The following is a 23,547-nucleotide window of genomic DNA, read 5'->3' on the forward strand; positions in this document are numbered from 1 at the left end:
AATCCGATTCAGCCTCTCGAGCAGCACTATATCCAGGCCAGTTTTGTGTCTCAAAGTTTGTTTGCTAGTGGTTTGGGACTCGAGAATTGACCCCTTCGCTGCCATGCCTTTTCCCCCCTGAGATGCCAGGCCTTTTTTTGGCTATTTGGGACAGTTTGCGCTTAGGCCCTCATATTTTTTGGTCCACATAAGCTACCCATGCCAAAATTGTGTCCTTTTTTTCAACATCCTAGGGATTCTAGAGGTACCCAGAGTTTGTGGGTTCCCCTGGAGGAGACCAGGAAATTAGCCAAAATACAGCAAAAATTTTGTTATGTGTTTTTTTGTTTTTTAAATGGGAAAACAGGGCTGCAGAAGAAGGCTTGTGTTTTTTTCCCTGAAATGGCATCAACAAAAGGTTTGCGGTGCTAAAATCACAGTCTTCCCAGCTTTCAGGTACAGGCATATTTAAATCGGAAAACCACATTTTTCAGCACAGTTTTGGCATTTTACTGGGGCATACCCCATTTTTACTATTTTTTTTTGTGTGCTTTTAACCTCTTTCCAGTTAGTGACAGAAATGGGTGTGAAACCAGTGCTGGATCCCGGACAGCTAAGCATTTCTAAAAAGTAGACAAAGTTCTGAATTCAGCAGGGGTTCATTTGTGTAGATCCTACAAGATTTTCCTACAGAAAACAACAGCTGAAATAAAAAAATATTGAAATCAAGGTGAAAAAAACAGGAATCCAGGATGGGGTGACTTGTGGGGCTCTCACCAGGTTCTGTTACCCAGAATCCTTTGCAAACCTCTGAATTTGGCAACAAAAAACACTTTTTCCTCACATTTCGGTGATGGAAAGTTGTGGAATCTGAGGGGAGCCACAAACTTCCTTCTACCCAGCATTCCCCAGGTATCCGGATAAAAATGGTACCTCATTTGTGTGGGTAGGCCTAGTGCCCACAACAGGAAATGCCCCCAAAACGCAACGTGGACACATCAAAATGATCTATTACAAAACTACCTCTTTTTCTGGGGAGTTGGCGGGGGGGGCGCGACCTGCGTTTTAGGTCCTGGTTGCGGCCGTCATCTAGAGCAACCTACCAAACCCAGAAGTTTTTTTTAAGCTAGACACCCGGAAGAGTCCAGGGTGGTGTGATTTGCGTGGATCCCCCAACATTTTCTTAACCAGAGGTAGGTAAAAGAGATGGTTTTGTAATAGATCATTTTGATGTATCCACACCCTTCTGTGATGTTCCAAACACTGAAATTGAGAAAAGAATCACACTTAGGTTATGTTAAAAAGACCCCTCACCCACCAACCAGGTTGGTGGCATGCTTCTTCATCAGGGTCCCACTGCTACTCTAGGAACTCTTGCCTGTTCCACCACAATAAGGCTCTTTATCACTGACTCCTGAAATTTAACAAATTTAATCCTTGAACACAATAAAAGCATTAAAAGTTGCCAAATCAAACAAATGGATGGATATACTTTTTTATACCACACGTAAGACTTACGAAGAGCAGTATAAGTTTCCAACCTCTGATCTACCCTATCAACACCACCCACGTGCCTATTGTAGTCCAAAATGCACGCAGGTTTGTGCACTTCTGCAACCTGACCCCAATCAGTCACAGGGGAAGTACTCCCATCATGGATGGTAGCTAGCATGTACACATCCCTCCTGTCTACAAATTTCAGAGCTAGCAGCTCATTATTACGCAAGGCACTGCACTGTCCCCTATCAAGCTTTTTTTTTTACAGACAAACTCCCTTTGACAGCCTTTCCAGTTAGAATGTATTGTACCACAAGCAACAGTGTCCACTCTGAACAATTCCTTGAACTGCACTCCAGTGTAGAAGTTATCTACATACAAATGGTGAACTTTGTTAAACAGTCGCCTACCAACTTCCCACACAATTTTCTCACTAACTCCAAAAGTAGGCAGACAACCGGGGGGGGGGTCAATACTGGAATCCCTACTACTGTAGACCCGGAAATTATACACCTACCCTGTACTACTTTCAGATAGCATGTACATCTTAATTCTATACAGTGTCCTCTTGCTAGGAATGTACTGCTTAAAAACCGAACACCCCTTGAATAGGAACAAAGGCTCGTCCACACTTGTTTCTTTCCTTGGAACATATACCTCTGAAAAACGATCTACAAAATGATCAAGGACAGGCCCAATCTTAAAAAGACGGTCCCCACCAGGGTGATCTTGTGGCAAGGCTAAAGCATTGTCAACAAAATGCAGCATCCGAAGAAGAGGCAAATAGCGATTACGAGCCATGGTTGCAGGAAATATAGACGTTGCCATCAAGGGACTAGTAGACCAATAAGAAGACAGTGACGGCTTCCTGATCAACCCCATCAAAAAAGTCAAACCCAGGAACTTTTTTCAACTCCTCCAGATTTGTGGGAATGCACTGGGCAGCTCTAGACTGAAGCCTAAGTCTGGCAGCGTTGTCCCTCAAAAACTGCTCTGCATATAAATTAGTCTGCTCAACAATCTCTTCCAAATATACATTATCCATAAACAACTCAAAGAAATTGACAGGCCAAAAGCTTTCCATATTCACTCTACACCCTAGGAGAACAGTAAAGGCAGGCAACTGTGGCTGCTCCATGAGTGTAGCAATCCAGGTGTCAGGTCTTCAAATGGGAAACCTTTCAGCTCCAGGCTGCTGCACTATTGGCACATCACTGTCCTCCTCTAAAACGGGCCCTTCATCTGCACTGAGAGTGGCTTCCTCATCAGAAGATTCTGCTCGGACATAAAACTCACTGCCAGAATCTCCCACTTCCTCCTCTGCCTCAAATGCACAGTCTGCCTCATAATCATGGTCGGAAGACGACTCAAAACGCGTGCCAACAACCTGCTGAGCGGTCACTCTGCGGCAAGCCATGATCCTTTCTAAGAAGTGTAACTTGACAGATGCGCCAAAAACAACCAGCACTGTCTAAAATAAGTAATAAACAAATTTTGGCTTTATCACAAAGAATCACTTGCCTGAAAAAGCTAGACTCACCAGCAACTACACTGCATAGAGACATAAGACAACACAAATATAAGGACAATTTCACACACAATCCTGCATTTAGTATACCACCTACAAATATTTAATTAATGCATGCCAACAATACTCCTTTGGAGTAAATTGTTTTTACTTACCTAAAACATGCAACTAAGCAAACCGCAGGACAACCGCTGCCAAAATCGCAAGGAGCCACAGGAAAGGAAGCAAAACCTTTGAACTGGAACAAAAAGGAGAAATAAACTGTTATAATCACAAATGCAAATACTTTGTCAGTTGACAAACACCCTGCCACCAAGCATTTCCAAATTTTCCCTGGTGCCTAAGTGGATTCTGCCCCCCCTTGGTGGGAGATCGGCCTAAAGAAATAGGCCTATCTGTCCCCAATGGGGGCAGAACTGCCCAAAAGTGCTCTACCCCCTTTGTGGGGACGACCCTTGCCCAAGGAGACAACCCCCCCCCCCCCCAACAAAAAAAACTGAGCAAAACATCCCTAGCGTCGCTGTGGCTTGTGCCCTCCTTGAGGGGGAGATCGGCTTAAAAAACTAGGCCTATCTGTCCCCAATGGGGGCAGAACTGCTCAAAAGTGCTCTACCCCCTTTGGGGGGGGACCCTTGCCCAAGGAGACGCCCCCCCCCCCCCCACACAAAAATAAAAAAATAATTGGCCTATTTGCCCCCAAAGGGGGGGGGCAGAAATGGTGTAAAACATATTGGCCGCTCTGTTAGAGGAATTCCCCGTCACGCGCTGACTTCATTAGATTGAGGGGGGGTTCGGGGTGGAAGGGGAAGCGATTTCCCCTTCCATCCCTGCTCCCTTGGCTCATGGCCATGAGCCGGGTGCAGCATGGCCAGCTCGATCAGGGCACCTGAGGGGTTAAAAGGTCATCCCCCAGCTGTCAGAACCCTTCACATAGGACCATAGGGCACTCTTTCCCCCCCCCCCAGCAGTTTATTCTGGGATTATGCGGTTCAAGCAGTCCATCGCTCTTAGTCAAAGGTAGGTGTAAGATATGTCGGGCTCTTTATTCAAAATACCCCAATAAAGTAGTTGTCCAGTCCAATACTCATCTTTAGTTTTAAAAGCAGTATTTATTGTGTACGCTAAACACAGCATACTAAATAATCCACAGTGGTCTCTGAAGGGTAGTATTCAAGCAGTTTACAGGGCAGAGCGCAACACCACCGCTGCAGGTACTCTCACTTCCACCAGGTAATATTCTGTATCCCTGCGGACTGTAGGAGTTGACACCAGGTGCCCACACTAGCAATGCACACCGTTGTGACTTTTGCCTTGAAAGTTTTTTATTTATTTGCTCAAGTGGTCAATCAGTGAGCTCCAGCAAATTCAAAAGATTCTGGGTGCTTCTCTGCCCTGTGCTTCTCACTCAGCAGCTTGCGCTGCACCCTTCCTTGCGGTCAGATGGATTAGCATGTTGGTAAGTCAGTGAAGCCACCATGTCCCTCCAGGCAGCTTCTGAGCTTGTTCCTGAGCACTTTTGCTGGTTACAGATACTCTTCCGACATAGCGATGAGTTTAATGGTCTTTTTACCCCACTCCCAGCTTATGCCAGAGAGCTTGGTGAGGGTCATACCATCTACACTTACATTTTCACATTAAAGCCCAGGAGAGTTAACGGGCACTAGGGAGACTGGCTTTCTCTCCATTGTACACAGGCCATACATAAGTCAACAGTGCTAGCACAGTTAGCTAGCGTCTCTCCATGTTGGGCGCTTATCTGGGGGAATTGCAATGTCCTGGTTAACTCTTGCTGTAAGTCCAGGCCTTCCAGAGTCCGTCCTTTCTCACAAACGCCAGTTTGACACCCTGGGCCGTGCACTGTTCAGCCACAACTCTAGCCGTCTTGCATCATAATTTGTCTGGAGGACATAAGAAACCTACATGGAAGTATATTGACGGGGCACTTGCAGATTATTTTTTGGCCTTGAGAAAGTCTTTTTGACGAAACACGTGTCGGCTGTACTCGCATTTGAAGGAGCTGTTTTCTCATTCGGAGTAGCTGATGTGCATATCGGAGATATACGAAAGCAAACAAATTAAAACCTTGTTGATGAACTATATCACAGTGTCATACGTTTCTGCATAAACTTATAAAGGACTTACCTGATGGACGTTTTGGTGTGCCGTGGTACTTTATCGTTATGATAATAGGGTTGGTTTTCAACCAACATTCATGCACCTGAAGTGGTTGGGTGCGATACCGCTTGGCACCCTTGTGACATTGCAGCATATGACTAATCTTGTGACTTAAGGAAGTGCGAACCTTTGAGCACAGCCACTATTGTTTGTTTACTCTTGTCACTTATAGCCCGTCTTCGTTTGTAGATTACTTTGGAGTTACCATCGACCTGCCACTTCCGGTCTAGATCAGTAAAAAGGAAATCATGGTTAGATGGGTATTTGTATGCTCCTGGAAATAACTTGCTTGAGGAAAGACTGGAGGGTCTCATATTAGTATCATATTAAGTGAAGGCATCTCCTTAAAGCGTTGGTTTATTGTATTGCACAGGGATCTTCTTGCGAAAACACATTTCTCAATTACAAAACTAAAGTTTTCCATTAATAAATCGCCACAGTTCAGTGAAGATTCACAGGATGAGAAACTATTATTAAAAGTAACGTTTCCATATTTGTTTTGTACCTTGACCAGCATTGCACACAGTCTTCTTGAAGCTGTATTAAAACACTATGCTGCTGCTTGTAAAGTGTGAAATAAAGATTTCTGTGCAAAGTGAAATTTAAAGGTGCCTCTTTGACAGCAAAACAATGAATTTCAAGGATGCCGGGCTGGCTTGATTCAACAATAAATTACATTTTTAAATTTGTTAAATACGATTGTCCCACGTTTACCTGTTGATGAATTTCTGACTGCATCCATATTGTAACAGATCCATTTAAGAAGTAATGCATGTGCAGTTCACCTGCCCAGAATTCATAGAACCCAGAAAAATATTATTTTATGCTGCACTTCAAAACAGAAAAGCCTTTAGTATTGCATAATTCTAACATCTATTTTTATTTGCAGAGATTTTTAAAAGTGTTCCAAAACTCTGTAATTCATGATAAATATTTGTATGGGTTTCAGTGAAAACCTTTTAACAAACAGAGGTTTGATTTAAATGATGTTTAATGGAAAATATTAATCAGACCATTATTTATTGAAGATAACATGATCCATTCATGAGGCCCAATGAACTACTTTTGTTTGTGCAGAAACAACCCGTTGGCAGCAAATGGATGTAGAGAAGCAGCTGCATTCTGGTGCTCAGGGTGCTAATCCGTGTCTCAGGGCTCTAGGCAGATCAGTCAAGAGTGAAACCTGTTTAGCGGGGTACCCTGGAAGGTGGAAACTTTCCTGGCCCCGAATATATGGAAATGTAGTCTTATTGTGCAAAACATTCTGAGCATTATTGATGTTGTGCCTATTTCAGAGAGCAAGATTTGACAATGAAGAAGCAACATCCTTCCCTTTCTTTCAGACAGATTGTCGCCGACAGTGGGGTGGCGGTCATTGACTGCTCATGGGCTAAACTTGCTGAGACCCCTTTTGCTAAAATGAAAGGTAGTCACCTGCGACTGCTGCCTTACCTAGTGGCTGCAAACCCGATAAACTATGGACGTCCGAGTAAGCTGTCCTGCGTGGAAGCCTATGCTGCTACATTCTGCATTGTTGGTAAGCATGCTTGAGGATGGGATGTATCTACTAATACCTGAGTCCCATTTTGTTCCCTGATCATTGATAATCTGTAGATCTGTGAAAGCAAGAGGGTTTATGCTCAATTTGATGTGTCCTGGCCTGCTTTTTCATATTTATTTGACCGGCTACATTTATTGTTTGAAAGTGTTTGAAAGCTACCAGGCTATACTTTCTAACATTTAACATCTGGCAAAAACAAGCAATTTCTTTCTTATAATATTATAATAAATGGAGAGTGGGGAAGGTTATGTACCGGATGGTTCTCAAATTTTACATGTGGGAAATAATTTGCCCCATTCCAAATAATGATTTTGCAGCTCATCATTTTCTTTGTTGTCCCATCACAGTGGTGCTGCTCCAGGTAGTTGTGAAGGTGGACAGTTGCTACTATAGATGTTATAGTTCTGTGTTAAACAGCTTTGGAATCTGATTTTGCAAAGTTCGTTTTTTGTTATTGCTCTGACTCTCACTGGGTTTTCAGATTTGATGTAGAACTGCTCCTTGTATGCATATACTCAGTGGAGGTTTTGTGCTTTTATGAACATTGATTACAGGCATCTCTGACCTCTGCTTAGAGAGAAGCTGCTAAATAACATCATATGGTTTTCCCCGTGATAGTCATTAAATATGTTCTATAACTTATTTGGCACATTTGACTTTTGAATACGTCCGTGTAATATACCCAGAATTGTATACCTCATTTCATTTTTAAGATTATTTTAGATACAAAAATCCTTAAAATCCATCCAAAAACATCAAATAGTATATCAGTATTTGTTGCAAAGATAATAAAAAGTTTACAAATCTACACAACCGATCAGTCATAAATCAGAACATCTGTCCCTCCATCCCAGGCAATCCAAGTATATTTTGCAGTGGTGTATTGCACATGTTTGAGAGCACAATCTTTCTAGATTGTTTCATCCAACCCATTAATGGCTCCGATCTGGACAAGGCCTTTGTACAGACACCAACCATTTGCATCTTGTAGCCGCATAAAAGAAAAAAAAATACTTAAGTCCTCAGTACTCGTACACTCACAATGACGAACGAGTGATGACACCATTCTTAATTTATAGGCGAAAGTGTCCAACTACACAGTGCCTAATAGAATGTAATATAAAATAAACCCAAATTTTGCAGATTAGCTCATTTGTAAGACCTCCCTCTATCTACACAAGTTTTATGTTTAAATAATCTTACCCAAGCATAAACTGAAACAATAAGCCAAAATCTTTCACGTCCTTTTTATTACAGAAAGATCCTTAATACAATTCTGGATCCCTCTGCTGTCTTAGCAGGATCCAACCATAGCCCTGATTGCTCTAATCCAATAGCATTATTCCTATTATAGTTTATCCACTTGACTTGTCCGTAAAAAGATGCTCGTTAATATTATTTTCTGGGAGACCACCACTACAATTATAGGATTAGGCCATGAATTGGCCAAAAGCATCAAGGACCTAAAAATCAGCTTGGAGTTTCTACCGGAAACACCCGCTGCCTACCTCAATGAGATCATTGGAGTACATTGTGGGGCACCACACATTTTGCAAAGAAACTCATTTTTTGGAAATTACAACCTATCCCATGCAAATTGCAAATTTAGTTAAATCAGATGTCAAAGTGTTTTGTGAAAGCAGGAACGAGCTACGTAATATTTAGATTTGGAAATGTAGTTTCTGCTTACCTGCATATTTAGAAAGAAAATATTAGCAGAAAGCACCTACTTAGTAGGCCAGAGCAGTTTAAAAGTCTAGCTATTGCATGTTTGGCTTGAAAGCAGCTACAAGTGACATTTTTATATCATTGTACTCATTCAGATAAATTAAAATCATTAGCACGTATAGATTTTTTTATTGCCAGTTATAAACTTTTGCTGAGAGTTGCTGTGCTTCCAGTTGTGAGCACTTGTGAATTTAGTGATGCTCAAGCACTGAAGGACGATGTCTCAATCAGTTTTAAGCATTGCAGCAAGAGTTATGGGCCTCAGTCCAAGGAGCTTCATCTCCAGGTTAAAGGGTATTGGATAGTCCAGGACTCCCTGCCTCCTCCTCTAGTGTATTAGCAACAGATCGCCAAAAAGGCTAAATTTGCAGGCAGCACCACCAGATGTGAAGGGCATCAGAAACTTCTCTACAGCCTTTCCAACACTGGGTATTTGCATTAAGATACATCCGTCACAATTGAAAGGGGATGTTGTGCCAGCCATACCAGACTTCATTGTGTATTTCCTTTCCTAATCTTGACATAGGTGATGAATGAATATCTCTACTTGCTCTCTCCTGCCGCTTTTGTGTAATTGGACCACCCAGCAAGCCTTACCAAGTTGCATTGTGTTTCCATGCTGGTCTCAGTTCCTGCGCCAGTAAGGCATGACGAAGATTTGATATAGTTCCCCTAGGCTCAGTAGCTTAAAGAAGAGTAGTTCAAACATGGATTTGCCACCTGTAGCCAAACAGTGTACTATGGGATTAGTGGCCCTAAGCCTGATTTACCTATAAACTAAGCACCTTCTTGTAACATCATTTTTAATACAGTTGTGTTGCTGTATAGGGCAGTGAAGTGTTGCAGGTATTCTTTGCTCCACAAACAATTAATAAACTCCTTATAATCACAAGATTTGCTCATAGACACAAGGACCAAAGTGCCCTGTTTCTTTAAAACAGGCCACATATAACAGAATAAGTGAGATTTAAAGGCATTGCAAAATCTTCCATGATCAACGCTCTGCCGAAGGACAGCAGACAGACAGGGAGGTAAGTAACAAGAATGGTTAAGATAGAGAACATAAAACAAAATAATAGATCCTGATGTAAGAAAACAGAAGGTGGTATGCTTTTGACAAACGGGTCTGAGCCCATACAAAGCACGGTGAGCAGGACAAAGTGGTTCAAATTAGTACTTAAAGTGCTTCCCCCTTACTGTGGGAAGCCAGTGAAGTAGAAGAAAGACCATGGAAACAGGGTCAAATTTGTTGATGGTTTGGACTAACATAACTGGTATGTGCTGAACATGCTGCATCTTCTGGATCGTCCAGCTAAAGCCCTTCAAAAACGTGTTCCATTAATAAATTCTTGATTAAGTCCCACTTGCAGGGAAATTATGGGAGTGAAGGGTAAAACTGTGAAGGCTGTGAAGAGTAAGCTCTTTCTAAGCAGTTTCATTTGTTGGAAGCAGGAGGTGACCACAGAATTCACCTGTCCCCCACAAAACAGTCAAACGTCTCATGACCAGGAGCATGGAAAATGTGGCTATCCTCTTGCTTGGCCAAATGCCGTGGTCACACGGTCCTGTATAGACCTAGTATTAACACTTCGATAATCAACAGTTTACTACTCATTCGGGCATGGATTGCGGGTAAACAGGACTGTAAATTGTGTCTAAGCTCAGACGGAAACTGATTGAAGTTCAGGATAGGCTGAGTGATACTGACCCATGCCATAGGATCTAATATTGTTTTTCAGGAGGCAATGATTAAGATGCTGGATAAGTAAGACACATGAATCTGCTTTCAGTGGTGTGGGAGGAGGCCCAGAGACTGGTTCGTACCAGAAAGAAATGAGGAAAACCTAAATAAGACACTTCCTTGCAGGCCTAGCACCACCATGAAGTTGATCTAGATGAAATTATCCGCTGCATCAAATCCAGTGGGAAAACCTAACAGAAGGAGGTCTGCCGAGTGCTCACGGAGGCTCAGGTTGATGTAGTCTAAAACCATTGCGAGTGTCGTTTTGATGCTTTTTGCTGGAGGAAGGCAATCTGTAAGAAGTTGAAGATGTTCCTGGTTTTTAACAGTTCAAGATCCAACGTTCCAGATATTTTCCACTAGTCTTTGTAATTGTTACTAACCAGGGAATTGGTTGTGTTTGCACTCAATGCTCTCATCTAGACTCCGCTTGCTAAGAAGTGGCTAAGTTACCCTCAGCCCACTAATTAAGCATTGCTGTAGCATCCTAGAAGTAAGTAAGTGGTGGTACAACAGTCTGAGAAGGGTCCCCTAGGACAGAGACTGCAGTTACTGTAAGGAGACCTAGAGGGAAAGGTGACAAAAGAGAAAGAACCTTACTCTTTGCAGTGGTGGAGAGTCTCCTCTACTGTGCCCATTGATACTGGAAGCAAGGTGGAGGTCTGACATGTCCTGCCCTATTTATTATTCTGTTGTAGAAAGATGGTGTCTCCTCTATGAAGAAATTAGCCAGCCAGTCCCATAGGTTTTGAGACAGGCAATAATTGATTGTGCCTGCAAAAGATTTTCCAAGTCCCTGTCTTTTGATTGTACACCTCTTTTGCAAGATAACCTTGCAGCCAATCTCTCTTCAGTCTAGTTAGTCCTCTGCTTATGCTCACATGTGGACCCATGCCACAAACAGGACTAGCTTCAGTGTGTATTTTCTGTTTCTTAACTTGTACCGTCTCCACCCACTGACTAACCCATAATTCTTAACTTACCTGCCGAGCATCATTCTCTAAAATACATATACATAATTATTTTAGATGCCTTTATCGTAGATGCCACCCTAATCTATTTCTTATCTTTCATTTCAGGTTTTTCAGATTTGGCTGTCATACTTTTAAGGAAATTTAAGTGGGGAAAAGTTTTCCTTGACCTGAATAAACATCTGCTGGATAAATATGCTGCTTGTCAGACTGTAGAGGAAGTGAAGCAGGTCGAGAGGGAGTTTCTAGCTTCTGATCATCAAGAAGAGACTGATGCAGCAGGTGCCCATATTTTTCATGATTGCTTACATTACAATTAATGTCATACTGTCAAAATAATGGCAAATGTCGAAACAATTTTGTGACGTCATTTGTTATGGTTATTATTAGAACATTGGAATTTTGAGGGCTCCATTGAAGGCAATGAATTGGCTCGAGACCAATAATTTCTGGTGCAGATCTGCTGCAGTGTTCCAATTTTTGTCCTTCTGTTTCTCCCTTTTTAGTTTAGGACTTTCTACCCACAGTGAGTGGAATGTTATAATAGCCTTCTGCCCCAGGATCAGGGCCTTTAACAACCTTTATACTCCTAAGCAGTGGGCTATAGCGCTTTAGAAGAGAATGCAAACACTACTTTTTTTCTTTGGACTGACCCTTGTCCATCAAAGGGTGCAAATAACCTATTGCGTCCCTTATTACTGTGAGACACAAGAAATAAATCTGGTGTTCGTCTTCTTTATATGTTAGACAGTAACTTGCAAATTTAATATAAAATGAGTAGTGTTTGGTAATTTGAAGTACTGAAATTAGGTATGAAATTTTCAATTATGTCATAAGTATGCCTAAATGTGGGATCTCATAACATTTGCTTTAGAACATCCTTTTGTTAAGTTACAAAATAGCCAATTAAAACATTAAATATTCAATGTAGAAGTGGCATCTATTAAGGTTTCCAGTTTTTTATTTTATAACTGAAAAATGGAATATAGTGTTCAGTGAGGCAGTGCAACCTTATATTCAGAAACTTCACTGCATCATTGAATGATTGGCCTTATATCCAGAAAACTCTGCATTGGCAGGTCATTGGCTCTTCAGTTTTGTGCTCTGCGCCTTTAGAATCCTTGAAACCTGACCTACACCTATTTATTTAGCTAGTATGCCAGTATTCAACATCATTCGACTAGGTGTAATCCTTCCCTTGTATCAGTATTTTTGTGAGTATACATTGCCAACTATTTCAGTAAAATCACTTTATACCTTCATTGTTTGTACACTGCCTTTCATGTGGGAGAAAAAAGTGGGAAAAGACCTTCGTGATATGTTTGTCGTGCCTTCCTCATACCCACACAGTTCAGTAGTGTCAGAAAGAACATTTCCCTTAGTGGCAAGAAACATTCTTAAATCTTCTTGTTGGGACAGTAATGTTCCCTGCATGGCAAAATGACGTGTACCCCCGCCCTGAGTTCCCAATTGCACATGAAACCCTTAGCCTGATATTCTTGTTTGGCCTAGGCACCATGCTGATCTAGTGTGTACGGTGAGCTCTAGGCTGGTCTCTGGTAATGCAAGGTCCAGAACCTGTTGTTTGACCAGGAGGAGCACACCAAGCATGTCCTCTTAGTGGGACTAGAACTATTGACCATGTCCCTGTTAAATAACATAAAGCCGTTGGAGCAGAAACCCCTGATCAGCCTGGAGGCTGCAACTGCTAATGACCAAAACTGCTGTACCTTAGCATTCGTTTGCACCTAGCCAGAAGGCCACAGCTGCCAAAGGTAAGGGCTGCTGTTCAGTCCTCCCACACTAACTTCATCCAGCAGTCCCTGTTCCAACCCAAGCCCACCATTGGGGTCCCAACAGAAGTGAAGCTGCCCCTACGAAGGCGGGGACGTGAACAGCATCTGCTTCACACCTAAAGCTGTAATGCCATCGAGAACGTAAAAGCTGGGATGAGTCTGTGACCTGAGACTTAACAGGGCATTAAAATCTGCCTTTTGGACTTAATGTTTTTTTTCCAAGTGAACAGAAGGGTTGAAAGATGTCGACCTGAGTTGCACCTCTGATCAGTAAAGTAACTGAAAGTACTCTGCATCTGTGGCGAATTAATTCCCATGCATGCAGAATGTAGGGGACTATAGCCATTATACCTCATCTAAAGTGGGGAGGATGTATCTGAAGTGGGGTTTGGCTCCTTACTGAAGATTTTGCAGTGTGATTAAAGTCCTTTACTTTAATTTAAAAATAAGTACTGGACTGAACAGTATTGGTATTGTCTCTTGGCTGACTATTAATTTCTGAGCTCTTGTCCCCCCAAACTAGTTTCTCTAAGAATCCTTTCCTGCTTTCCTTCATCAACCTGAACGTCATGTGTGGAAGGGGTGCACTTGGACCAATTTGTAGAGCCATAGTAGATGCTCAGAGGAAACCAGTGACAAACTCAGCTACCACAGATTGGGTTTAGTAATCTGTGTTTTCCCTGTTGCAGTGGTTTCTCCTCTTGAACAGCACAAAACACACAGTTCCCAGTGCTGCAGGTCAAGGCAACTGAAGTCTTTGGTGTCCCTGAGACTTCAACAGGAGGCAGGCTCTACTCCAGGCCCTTGGAGAACTTTCTCAAGCAGGACACACAGCAAAGTTCACTCTTTGCACTTTTTTCAGGCAGAAGCAGCAACTGCAGGCCAGTCCAGCAAAGCAACACAGCTAAGGGACCGTATTCCTCCTTCAGCTCTTCTCCTGGGCAGAAGTTCCTCTTGATTCCAGAAAGATTCTAAAAGTCTGGGGTTTTGGGTCGAATTCTTGTACCCAGTTTTGCCCTTGAAGTAGGCAAACTTCAAAGGAAAGTCTCTGTTGTTGACAAGATCCTGCCTTGCCCAGGCCTGGCCCCAGACACTCCAGGGGGTCGAAGACTGCATTGTGTGAGGGCAGGCAAAGCCCTTTCAAGTGTAAGTGACCACTCCTCCCTCCACCTAAGCCCATATGGCTCATCATGATATGCAGGCTACATCCCAGCCGCCTTTGTGTCACTGTCTAGAGGGAATGCACAAACAGCCCAACTGTCCAACTGACCCAGACCCGGAATCCACAAATGGGCAGAGTCACAGAATGGTTTGAGCAAGAAAATGCCCAGTTTCTAAAAGTGGCATTTTCAAACTAAGTCTAAAAACCAACTTTACTAAAAGATGTATCTTTAAATTGTGAGTTCAGAGACCCCAAACTCCACATTTCTATCTACTCTCAAAGGAAATATGCACTTTAAAGTTATTTGAAGGCAGCCCCCATGTTAACTTATGAGAGAGATATGCCTTGCAACAGTGGAAACCGAATTTGGCAGTATTTTACTGTTAGGACATGTAAACCACATCCGTACATGTCCCACCTTTAACTTACATTGCTCCCTGCCCATGGGGCTACCTTACGAGTGTTGTACATGTAGTAAAAGGGAAGGCTTGGGTCTGGCAAATGGGTACAGTTGCCAGGTCTAATTGGAAGTTTATAACTGCACACACAGACACTGCAGTGGCAGGTCTGAGACATGTTCACAGGGCTACTTTCGTGGGTGGCACAATCAGTGCTGCATGCCCACTAGTAGCATTTGATTTACAGGCCCTGGACACCTCTAGTGCATTTTACTAGGGACATACTAGTAAATCATATATGCCAATCATGGATAAACCAATCAACAATACAATTTACACAGAGAACATATGCACTTTAGCACTGGTTAGCAGTGGTAAAGTGCCCAGAGTCCTAAAGTCAACAAAAACAGGTCAGAAAAAGAAGGAGGCAAAACGTTTAGGGAAGACCCTGCCAAAAGGGCCATTTCCAACAGTTTTCCACAATGGGGGGTGGGGGGGGTCGTAGCCATGAAAATGTCTGGGCTCACACATCATTGTCTCTAGATAAATATATATATATATATGTATGTATGTATGTATGTGCTTGTGTATGTGTATGTATGTATGTATGTGTAATATCTCAGAAGGTTAACACACAAACCAGGCAAATCAACAAAGGTGTATTATTCAGAGGGACCATCCACTCTGGAGATCCAAAGGACACATGCCCCCACCACATCTATGACCTTGGCTCATCACCATTGAGCACTCTTCTCACCCATATACTAAACTACTCAATCACCTGCACCACCATCCTGGAAGCATGCGACGCTCAATGCCCTTCTCAAGAATACTTCAGCCAATCCAAGCCAAATGTCAACTACTGCCTTATACCGCTGCTTCCCTACCCAGTAAAACTGATTGAGAAGGCCAGCAACAAAAACTCACAGGTCACCTCGAGCTCCTACTGGACAGCATACAATTAGGCTTCAGAAAGAATCACAGCACAGAAACTGCACTTATCCCAGCCACCAATTACATAATGGCTTTCATGGACTGAGGAGAAACAGCTGCCCTCATCCTTCTCAACCCCTTAGCGGAATTCAACACAGTCTCCCACAACACACTTCATAAGCTGGGCAACCAAGTTCAAATGGAGCTGCTCCTTCTTCATGAGAAGAACCAAAGAGTCCTTTCACGTCGGAGAGCAAGAACCTAACATGCTGAGTCTCTGAAGGATCCTCCCTCCACCCTACTCTGTTCAACGTAACACGTCTCTGCTTGCCAACATGATCAGATCTCAAGGCTTCATCATTGTCTACTAGGCAGACAATACCCAACTCATCCTCTCCCTGACCGATAAGACACCCAGCATCAGAACCAACTTCATCAACTGCATGACCGCGGTAGTAGAGTGGATGAGAACCAACTGCTTGAAACTCAGCTTCAACAAAACAGAAGCACTGGTCTTTGGAAAGAGGACCTCCCTGTGGTACGTCACCTGGTGGCTGATAGAACTGGGACCAGCACCTACACCCTTCCACGCGCTAGAAATCTGGGGATCATCCTGCACCACAAGTTTAACATGACGGCACAAGTAAACGTAATGAGCTTCACCTGATTCCACAGCCTGAGGATGATTCAAAAAGTCTTTCAGGGACTTCCACAGAACACCAGATGAACCGTCATGCAAGTACTCATAACAAGCAGACTCGGCTACAACAATGCACTGTAAACAGGAATTTCCAAGCAGGCCCTGAACAGATTCAGATCATTAGAATGCCTCCACAAGACTCATACTCTGCCTGCCCCGCCACACCCACATCACACCTTACCTCAAGGAGCTTCACTGGTTCACCATTCACAAACTCATCCAGTTCAAACACCCCGTGCACACCCACAAAGCTCTGCACAACACTGGACCTCCATAACTCAACAGCCTCATACACTTTCATAATACATCTAGACAACTATGGTAGTCTCACTTTCACAGAGGCCGAGAAGGAGGTCACTTGTTCTCCTACATTGCACCCAAGACACAAAACAACGTTCTAGAACACATCAGACCTACCTCTTCGTTAATATACATTCTAAAGAAGCTGAAGTGTTGCGAGGGCCACACAATTTAACACCTGCCCAATTGACCGGATACCTTCATGGGTGATTAGAGTGCTCTACAAATCAACATAACCTAACAAAGGCATGGTAATTTCCCATTTGGAAGAAGTGTCCTTTGTAAAGCCTCATTTAAAGCTTTGATTTCATTACTTCTTTGCTTGTTGGCCTCTTGCACGTTCACAGTTCTGAATCTGAAGCTCCTTGTGGCAAATAGGGCCGGTAAAATCAACACTTGGCAAACCAGGAAAACAAATTGACACTGCCGAGGACTGCTATGCCATCCTTCCTTGCTAGATGAAAAATAAATGGAGGGGAGTTTTATCCCCTAACAATTCCAATTGCTTTGGCAACTTCCAGAAACTGAATTTATGGGTTCAAAAGGATTCTGCTCCCTACATTTACATACTTGAGCTGAGGGCTGTCAACCTAGCACTGCATGTTTTTTGGGTCAGCACAAACCACTCTATCCTAAGCCCTGCAAACTGCACAGTGCCACTCTACTGTGTGAGCAAATTGAAAGGTATGGGGTCAGGAGCCCACACACCTCACAGCGTACTACCTGCCAGGCGTGCAGAATGACTAAAATTAAGTTACAAGCAGAATCGTCACAAGTGGGCCATTATGTTCTGATATTCTTGGGTGAATCTTTCATCAGTGGGGAGGACCTCATCCAGATCTTACTGCAACAAGAAAGCAAAATATCACCATTTTGAATCCAGGTGCAAGGCTACAGAAACCAAAGGGTAACGGTTTTTTGATGACTTGGAGAAAAATGTTACTTTACACTTTTGCAAAAATCTCACCCAAACCCATATGTGATCATTAAGCTGAAAGAGTCCAGGATGAGAAAGGAGTTGCCTGCCTCAATTTTGCCTTGCAAATGGTGGTTTACAGCGTGGTTTCACCTATTAGCCCAAACAAACAAGAGATTACTATGTAGAAACTACCTATTATCCCGGCCACACAACGGAATCCTGCACCACAACTAAGCTGACGCCCCTGGCCACCTAGACCTTGAATGGATTGCATACAGTCCAGTATCCCGGACAGAAGCATCTTGAGTAGATAGCATACTTTCCAGTCAACCTAACCAAAGCCTTCTAGAACATTTAAAAGAAGCCTACGGGACGTCTATCAGGCCTTCATATATATATTCAAGTGAAAGATATATTGGAACTGGTAGGTTGTGATGTGCATTCCCCTTATTACATGTCCTCTGTATCTCTGCTCTCTTGGTGTTTACTGCAAAATGAGATGGAGAAATTCTGTTTACCTTTAATGAATATCAGTGATAGTCCTATACACTTGAAAAAGGTGTTTACTGGTAATCCGTGTTCTCCCTCAAGAGTTGTCACTGCACTAATGAACAAACTCCATGCCTACTCGGGACCACCAAGGTAGAAGGGCCTCAGTTAGAATTCCAGTGTCTTATCCAAACATGAACTGCGACTCCGCTCCTAAAGCAGCGTCGTCTCAGACTGAAGGACCAGTCTTGGGCAGTAAATGCACTTTGTTTGTTTTTCTTTCTCTAAGGCAGTGTACACTTTCCTTCTGTTTTTCTATTCCGGAACAAAACATTAGGGTAGTGTAAAGATTGTTGCCTCATTCTTTTGTGATTAATTATTTAATTGGTGATCGTTTAAATTGAAATATGCCTTCGAAACAACATATAAATAAAGGGGATTTTCTTGTTTAAAATATTCCTGGATCCTGCTCGTCAGTAGAGCTATCCAGGGTTTTTGAATTTCTGAATGGTGCAATAATCGAGAACTAGGGTGAAGAGTAAGTAACTTTTCCTTCCTGGCCTGTTGGTATTTGAGGATTCTTGGGAGAAGGTTGGAGTAACCCTTGCTATGGATGGTTTTGTAAGCAAAAAGATTGTCTGATAGTTTATGCTTCATGCAATTTGTAGCCAGTGAAGATATTTCAGAACAGGAGTGGTGTGGTTATGGGGTTTAGATTGAAGATGAGCTGCTTTGTTTGGATTGCAAAGCAGACTTCAGGGTACTGCATCAAAGTCACTGCCACTGGTGTTGAGGTGTTAACCCAAGGTTGTCAGTAGTGTGTTAAAGGCACAGGATTGGGAAGGAGTGCAGTGAAGAAATGTTTTTTTTTTTTTTTTACAGTTTGTTGCAAAGTTGCTCTCACCACAGGGATAGTTTTGGAGACTGCTGCTCACACAAAATATAATTTCTTAAACATATGATTACTACCTGCATGGCTCTTCAAATATTTAAAATTCATCATTGAACGTCTTGAGGTTCTCAGCCAGTGAGGTCAAGTAAGTGAGGAGATACAAGGTGTTAGAGAGAAGCTATTTGGAATCTATGTGGTTTTGCGGAGGAAAGTGTCTATCTAATCTATTGGCACCAATAGGAGAGCGAGCACAGGTGCTCGCTGTGAATAATAGAGCTTGACGCTGTACACCAGTCTTATATGTGGGCAAGGAGAATCTAGTTGTCCACTTTCGTAAACAGTGCTGACAAAGTAGAATAATTGTGTCTGGCTAAGTAGCTTTAGACATCATCAATTCTTTGCATGAGTGTGTACCCTAGTTGATAAGATGATCTCAAACTAACATTGGAGTGCTCAACTCCTAGCTTTTACAAGGTGCATGGAAGATCATAAACTAGACACATGCATTCTGGATTCTCGGTGTACAGAGATTGTTTTGTAAGTAGCCCTGGGATGACTGGATTGAAAATCGGATGCTTCAAGGCAATGAATTCAGATGTAGGATGTGCCTCGGCACCAGTTTACTTCATGCTTGTTTTGGATCCTGCTTATTTTACCATTCATTGGTGTTTCAGATCTGCCAATAGCAGACTGCTGTTGCGCTGTGTGCTGACTATGCTTCTAGAAAGGCTAGTTCACCTGAAGGTGGGAAATCTGTGCTTCTGATCAGAGTTCTTGGTTACATCTAAGATACCATTGATGAAAGTTTATCAATCGGAATATATCCAAATCTCTAAGAATGCACGATTCACCCTAGTCGCAGTGCAAAATCACAGAGAGGTCGCAACTGTTGGTGCACAATTTGTGACCTCTACTGCGACCTGTTTCTTAATACATTTAGGCCCTATATATTGTGTGTTGTTTAATTGTAAAGGTTGATGATCTAACATGCTTTCTCTATCAAATGAAAACATCTAAATCATGTATTTACTATAAAAATATTATATAAGCATAAGACAAAACGATTGATGATTGCACAAGAGAAAGTTAAGAACTAGTTAGTGAGTTTAAAAAAAAAGTGAAAAAAAATGTAAGCAGATTTGGATGCAGAAGTGAAAAGACAAAATTAATGATTCATTCAGGTGTGGGAATCTACACAATTATAGCTTCAAACGTATTTTAGTCGCTTCAGTGATGAAATGCAGATTTTTCCAGGGATGCTAACCCACTTCACTCATGTATTAAGACATTATTACGTAGCTTGAATGTAGATTTCCAGAACCTTAATTTCACTCTTTTCGCAACGAGAAGTGATCTGATAAGGTGGTATTCATTTACACTAGTCTTGTCAGAATTTTGCCATAATGAGTAAGAGTCGATTTTAGATAATTTAACAAAGAAATAGTCAAATTGTATGTTTCAAAACGTCATCAGATTTGAATGTTTGGAAACCAAAATCATGTGTGAAAAACAGTATTTTCTCATTATTGCAGGCCCAGCATTAGCTTTAAAAATCCCAGCAGTGCATCTTCACTGTTATTATAGTCCCCAAATATTCGCTTCTGTTTAGATCAGCAAAGCTCCACACAAATAGTGCACCTTTGTTGTAGCCTTTCAGCTCGTACCCTCTCCCTATGGATCTGATTTCTAAATCAGTTGTGACATGTTTACTTTTTTCTTCTAGATCCATTTGATGTTGATTCAGGAAAAGAATTTTCTAATCCAAACAGGTAAGCCCATTTCAAGGGATGAAATAAACGTTTCATTCTGACTGCGTAAACTCTGCAGTTGGAGCACAAAATTGGAATTGCTAATTTGTCAGTGTGTTGGATTTATTTTGAGTTAAATCTGAGTGACTGTTTTATTTCTCCAGAATGATGCCAGTAACAGGGAATGATACTGATGAAAGTGAAGACACTGACGAGGAGGAGGAGGAGGAGGAGGATGCGGAGGTTGGTGGTGAGGAGGATGCTGAAGAAGAAGAAGAAGAAGAAGAAGAAGAAAAGGAGGAGGAAGAAAGCAAGACCATTGGTGGAAAACAAGCCCTTTCTGAAAATGCTGCAAAAGAGAGTGAGGGCAGCTCAGACGAGGAAAGTGGGAGTTTGGGAGCCGCAGCTCCAGGCAAAGAGCCCGCTATTTGGAGAGGGATCAAAAAGAGAATGAGAGACTGAAGATCTCTCTGCAGCTATACTTGCCAATATTTAAAACTAAGGGCCCATTTTTGAGTATGGTTGGTGGCCCACCGTCCGTCAGGGTGGCAGAGCTAATGACGTCCCCCACCCTGGCTAGACTACCCCTCACCATATTGTAAGATCTTCACTTGCCCTGCGGGGAACTTTGTGCCTTCTTCCAAAGCCACTGAAAGTTTGCTGAGCATCAGCTATGTTTCAGGCAGCTTCAAAGCAAATTGTCCTGTTTTTCAAAAACCACTCGCTCAAAGCAGGAATTTGTGTTTGAAAAACAAAAAAACTAATGGACCGGACATTGCGGGTGGGTTTCTCCCAGTATGTGGGGCCAGTTTCATTTTGTTTTCTGTTTGGTGGCGGTCCCAAAGTAGAAAAAAGTATGTCACACCGTCTACTCTAAATAGGGTGGACTGACTGATGTGCCTGCACTGACAGCCTGAAGTCTGTCATAGCATCGGTTTCTGCCTGTGGAGCCGGCGGGGGCACTGCTGTTGGGAACATGGCTGTCCACCTGACTCAAAATAGTGTGCCGACCGTCAGTTTGGCAGACGGGACACCCCTCCCCTTTGGGGGTGGAGTTCATTTCTTCCAAAATCTAAATCTGGGCCTAAGTTATGCAATAAAACATCTATAGGGCTGTAAATTACTTTGTAAACATTTAAATAAATAAAAATCTTGTTTTCATAAAATACTATTGCTTAGATTTCTTATAACCTGGTCCCTGTAGGGGATGGGCAGAATCTTCAGTAAAGACGAGTCAGGAAGCTGCTTCGGTGGGAGGTAAGTTCCTTTTCCGTGACAGGCACTTAGTTACAGCAACGACCTGCTAGCTTCTCTCTGGGCTTCCTCCACCCTAGGTGACTGGCTGACGTCTCCCGGAACACAGACCAAAATATTCCATGCATCATCGCATTCTCTCAGCATCCACACTCAACATCTACTATATGTCCCCTCACCTCATGGAAAGAAATGTACCATGTTACTACACCAACTTTCTGTTTCAGATAATGGAATTGCACGTGCTTGTCAATTAACATGAGCCCTTCAACGTTACAGGAATTCCTTTACCTGTTTTGTATGATGAATTGTCCTATATCTACCTCTCTGTAATATTGAGCTTGCGTGTGGAGAAGCAGCTGCTGAGCCCCTCCTTAAGGACATGAAACCACACTGAACTGCTGAGTGCCTGCTAGTAGAAGTAACAAACACAAGTCAAGCATCCTATAGTGCACCCACTGCAGTTACTGCTTGAGAAGGAATGCACCGCGTGAAGATACTTGTCCTGCATGTTTAGCACACGATGAGCACATAATTAGATGACCAGAAAATGAGCAATGTGCAGTGTATGACCGTGCCAAACCAGCAACACTGTACATTTGTTTAATATTATGGTGCTGCGATGCATTCATAGTTCAGTAGCAGGTGTTGAAGTTGAGGTGTGAGATGAAGTATCTTTTTAGATCTCACCTACAAACCGCTTTAGCCGTCTGGCGAGACTCCATGTAACTGCACGCAAACAAGCCCACTCGGATACACTCTTACATACATGAATACGCACAGAGGGGTTTTTGGACCGCACCTGCTGGCCATTGGCTACTGTGGATCATTTGGCATTAACCATTGGCCAATAGGGTTGTCCATTTGTCTGCATGTCAGCCCATGTCATAACCTGGATGTGAAATGCTGAAAAAGGTAGTTCTTGACCTCGATATGCCACGTGCACATCAGCTCCCCCAATATTAAATCCAATCCCGCCTGACTAGCTCCAGGGCTGCCCAACCTTTTCCATCTCACTCAATTTTTTTATTTTTTTTATTTTAACTTGTCCCTGTAGCTGCGTAATGCTACCTGGCTGCTTTGTATATACTTACAAATTCTAGTTTATTTTTTTATTTTTTACTTCATTGTTCTGATGTGGCTCCCAACTATTTTTGTAACTTTAAAGTACGCCATTGCTTTCTGAAGCACTTGTAAAGATATGTTGTGATGCGTAAGCCGCAATGTGTGTGTACACGGCCACGTACGGAAGCTGTTCCGCAATAGTCAGCAAGAGGATTGCCATATTTGCACACAGTTCCGAATGCATCTCGAGGAATGTACAAGCATGGACTTTCACATGCCTCAAACTAACAGCTATTGGCAAACCTAATGGATTGGCTCTCACCTTTAGAGGTCAGACCTATTGGTATTGCCAGTGCTTGTTTTCAAAATGTATCTCATTGTTTTATACATTTTCAATATATTATTTTTTTATCCATTTGGTCCACTGTGCATTATATATTTAGATTATTTGTTGTATCATCCTTTGGAAGTTCAGTGCAACGCCTGAGTGTTAGTATAGTCGGGGTCTGCCTGCCTTCTGGCTTCTGTTCTGTACGTTATGGGACCTTTTCACAAAAACATTTTCAGTACGTTTATAGTCCAGAGCACCTCCTTTATGCCTCCCAGGATTGATAGATAATTGTGTGTGAAAGCATTTACTACTGCAGACTAATCTGTCACAAGTGGAGAAATCCACAGTAATAAATCCCACTCATGGGGCGGGGTGTGGGT

At 42.5% G+C, this 23,547-nt stretch overlaps 1 protein-coding gene across 2 annotated transcripts in view; it reads left to right on the forward strand.

Annotated features, from left to right (window-relative positions):
- Positions 1-21,683, forward strand: part of TSR3 (TSR3 ribosome maturation factor) — an 80,211-nt gene extending 58,528 nt beyond the window's left edge. For both annotated transcript variants that reach the window (XM_069209879.1, XM_069209878.1), the window contains 4 exons: positions 6,523-6,716; positions 11,289-11,462; positions 20,493-20,538; positions 20,682-21,683. In XM_069209879.1, coding sequence (XP_069065980.1) covers positions 6,523-6,716; positions 11,289-11,462; positions 20,493-20,538; positions 20,682-20,979 — 712 coding nt within the window. In that variant the 3' untranslated portion in view covers positions 20,980-21,683. The remainder of the gene's footprint in view (positions 1-6,522; positions 6,717-11,288; positions 11,463-20,492; positions 20,539-20,681) is intronic.
- Positions 21,684-23,547: the final 1,864 nt, after the last annotated feature.

Source organism: Pleurodeles waltl, chromosome 10 (assembly GCF_031143425.1).
Source record: "Pleurodeles waltl isolate 20211129_DDA chromosome 10, aPleWal1.hap1.20221129, whole genome shotgun sequence".
Classification (NCBI taxonomy): domain Eukaryota; kingdom Metazoa; phylum Chordata; class Amphibia; order Caudata; family Salamandridae; genus Pleurodeles; species Pleurodeles waltl.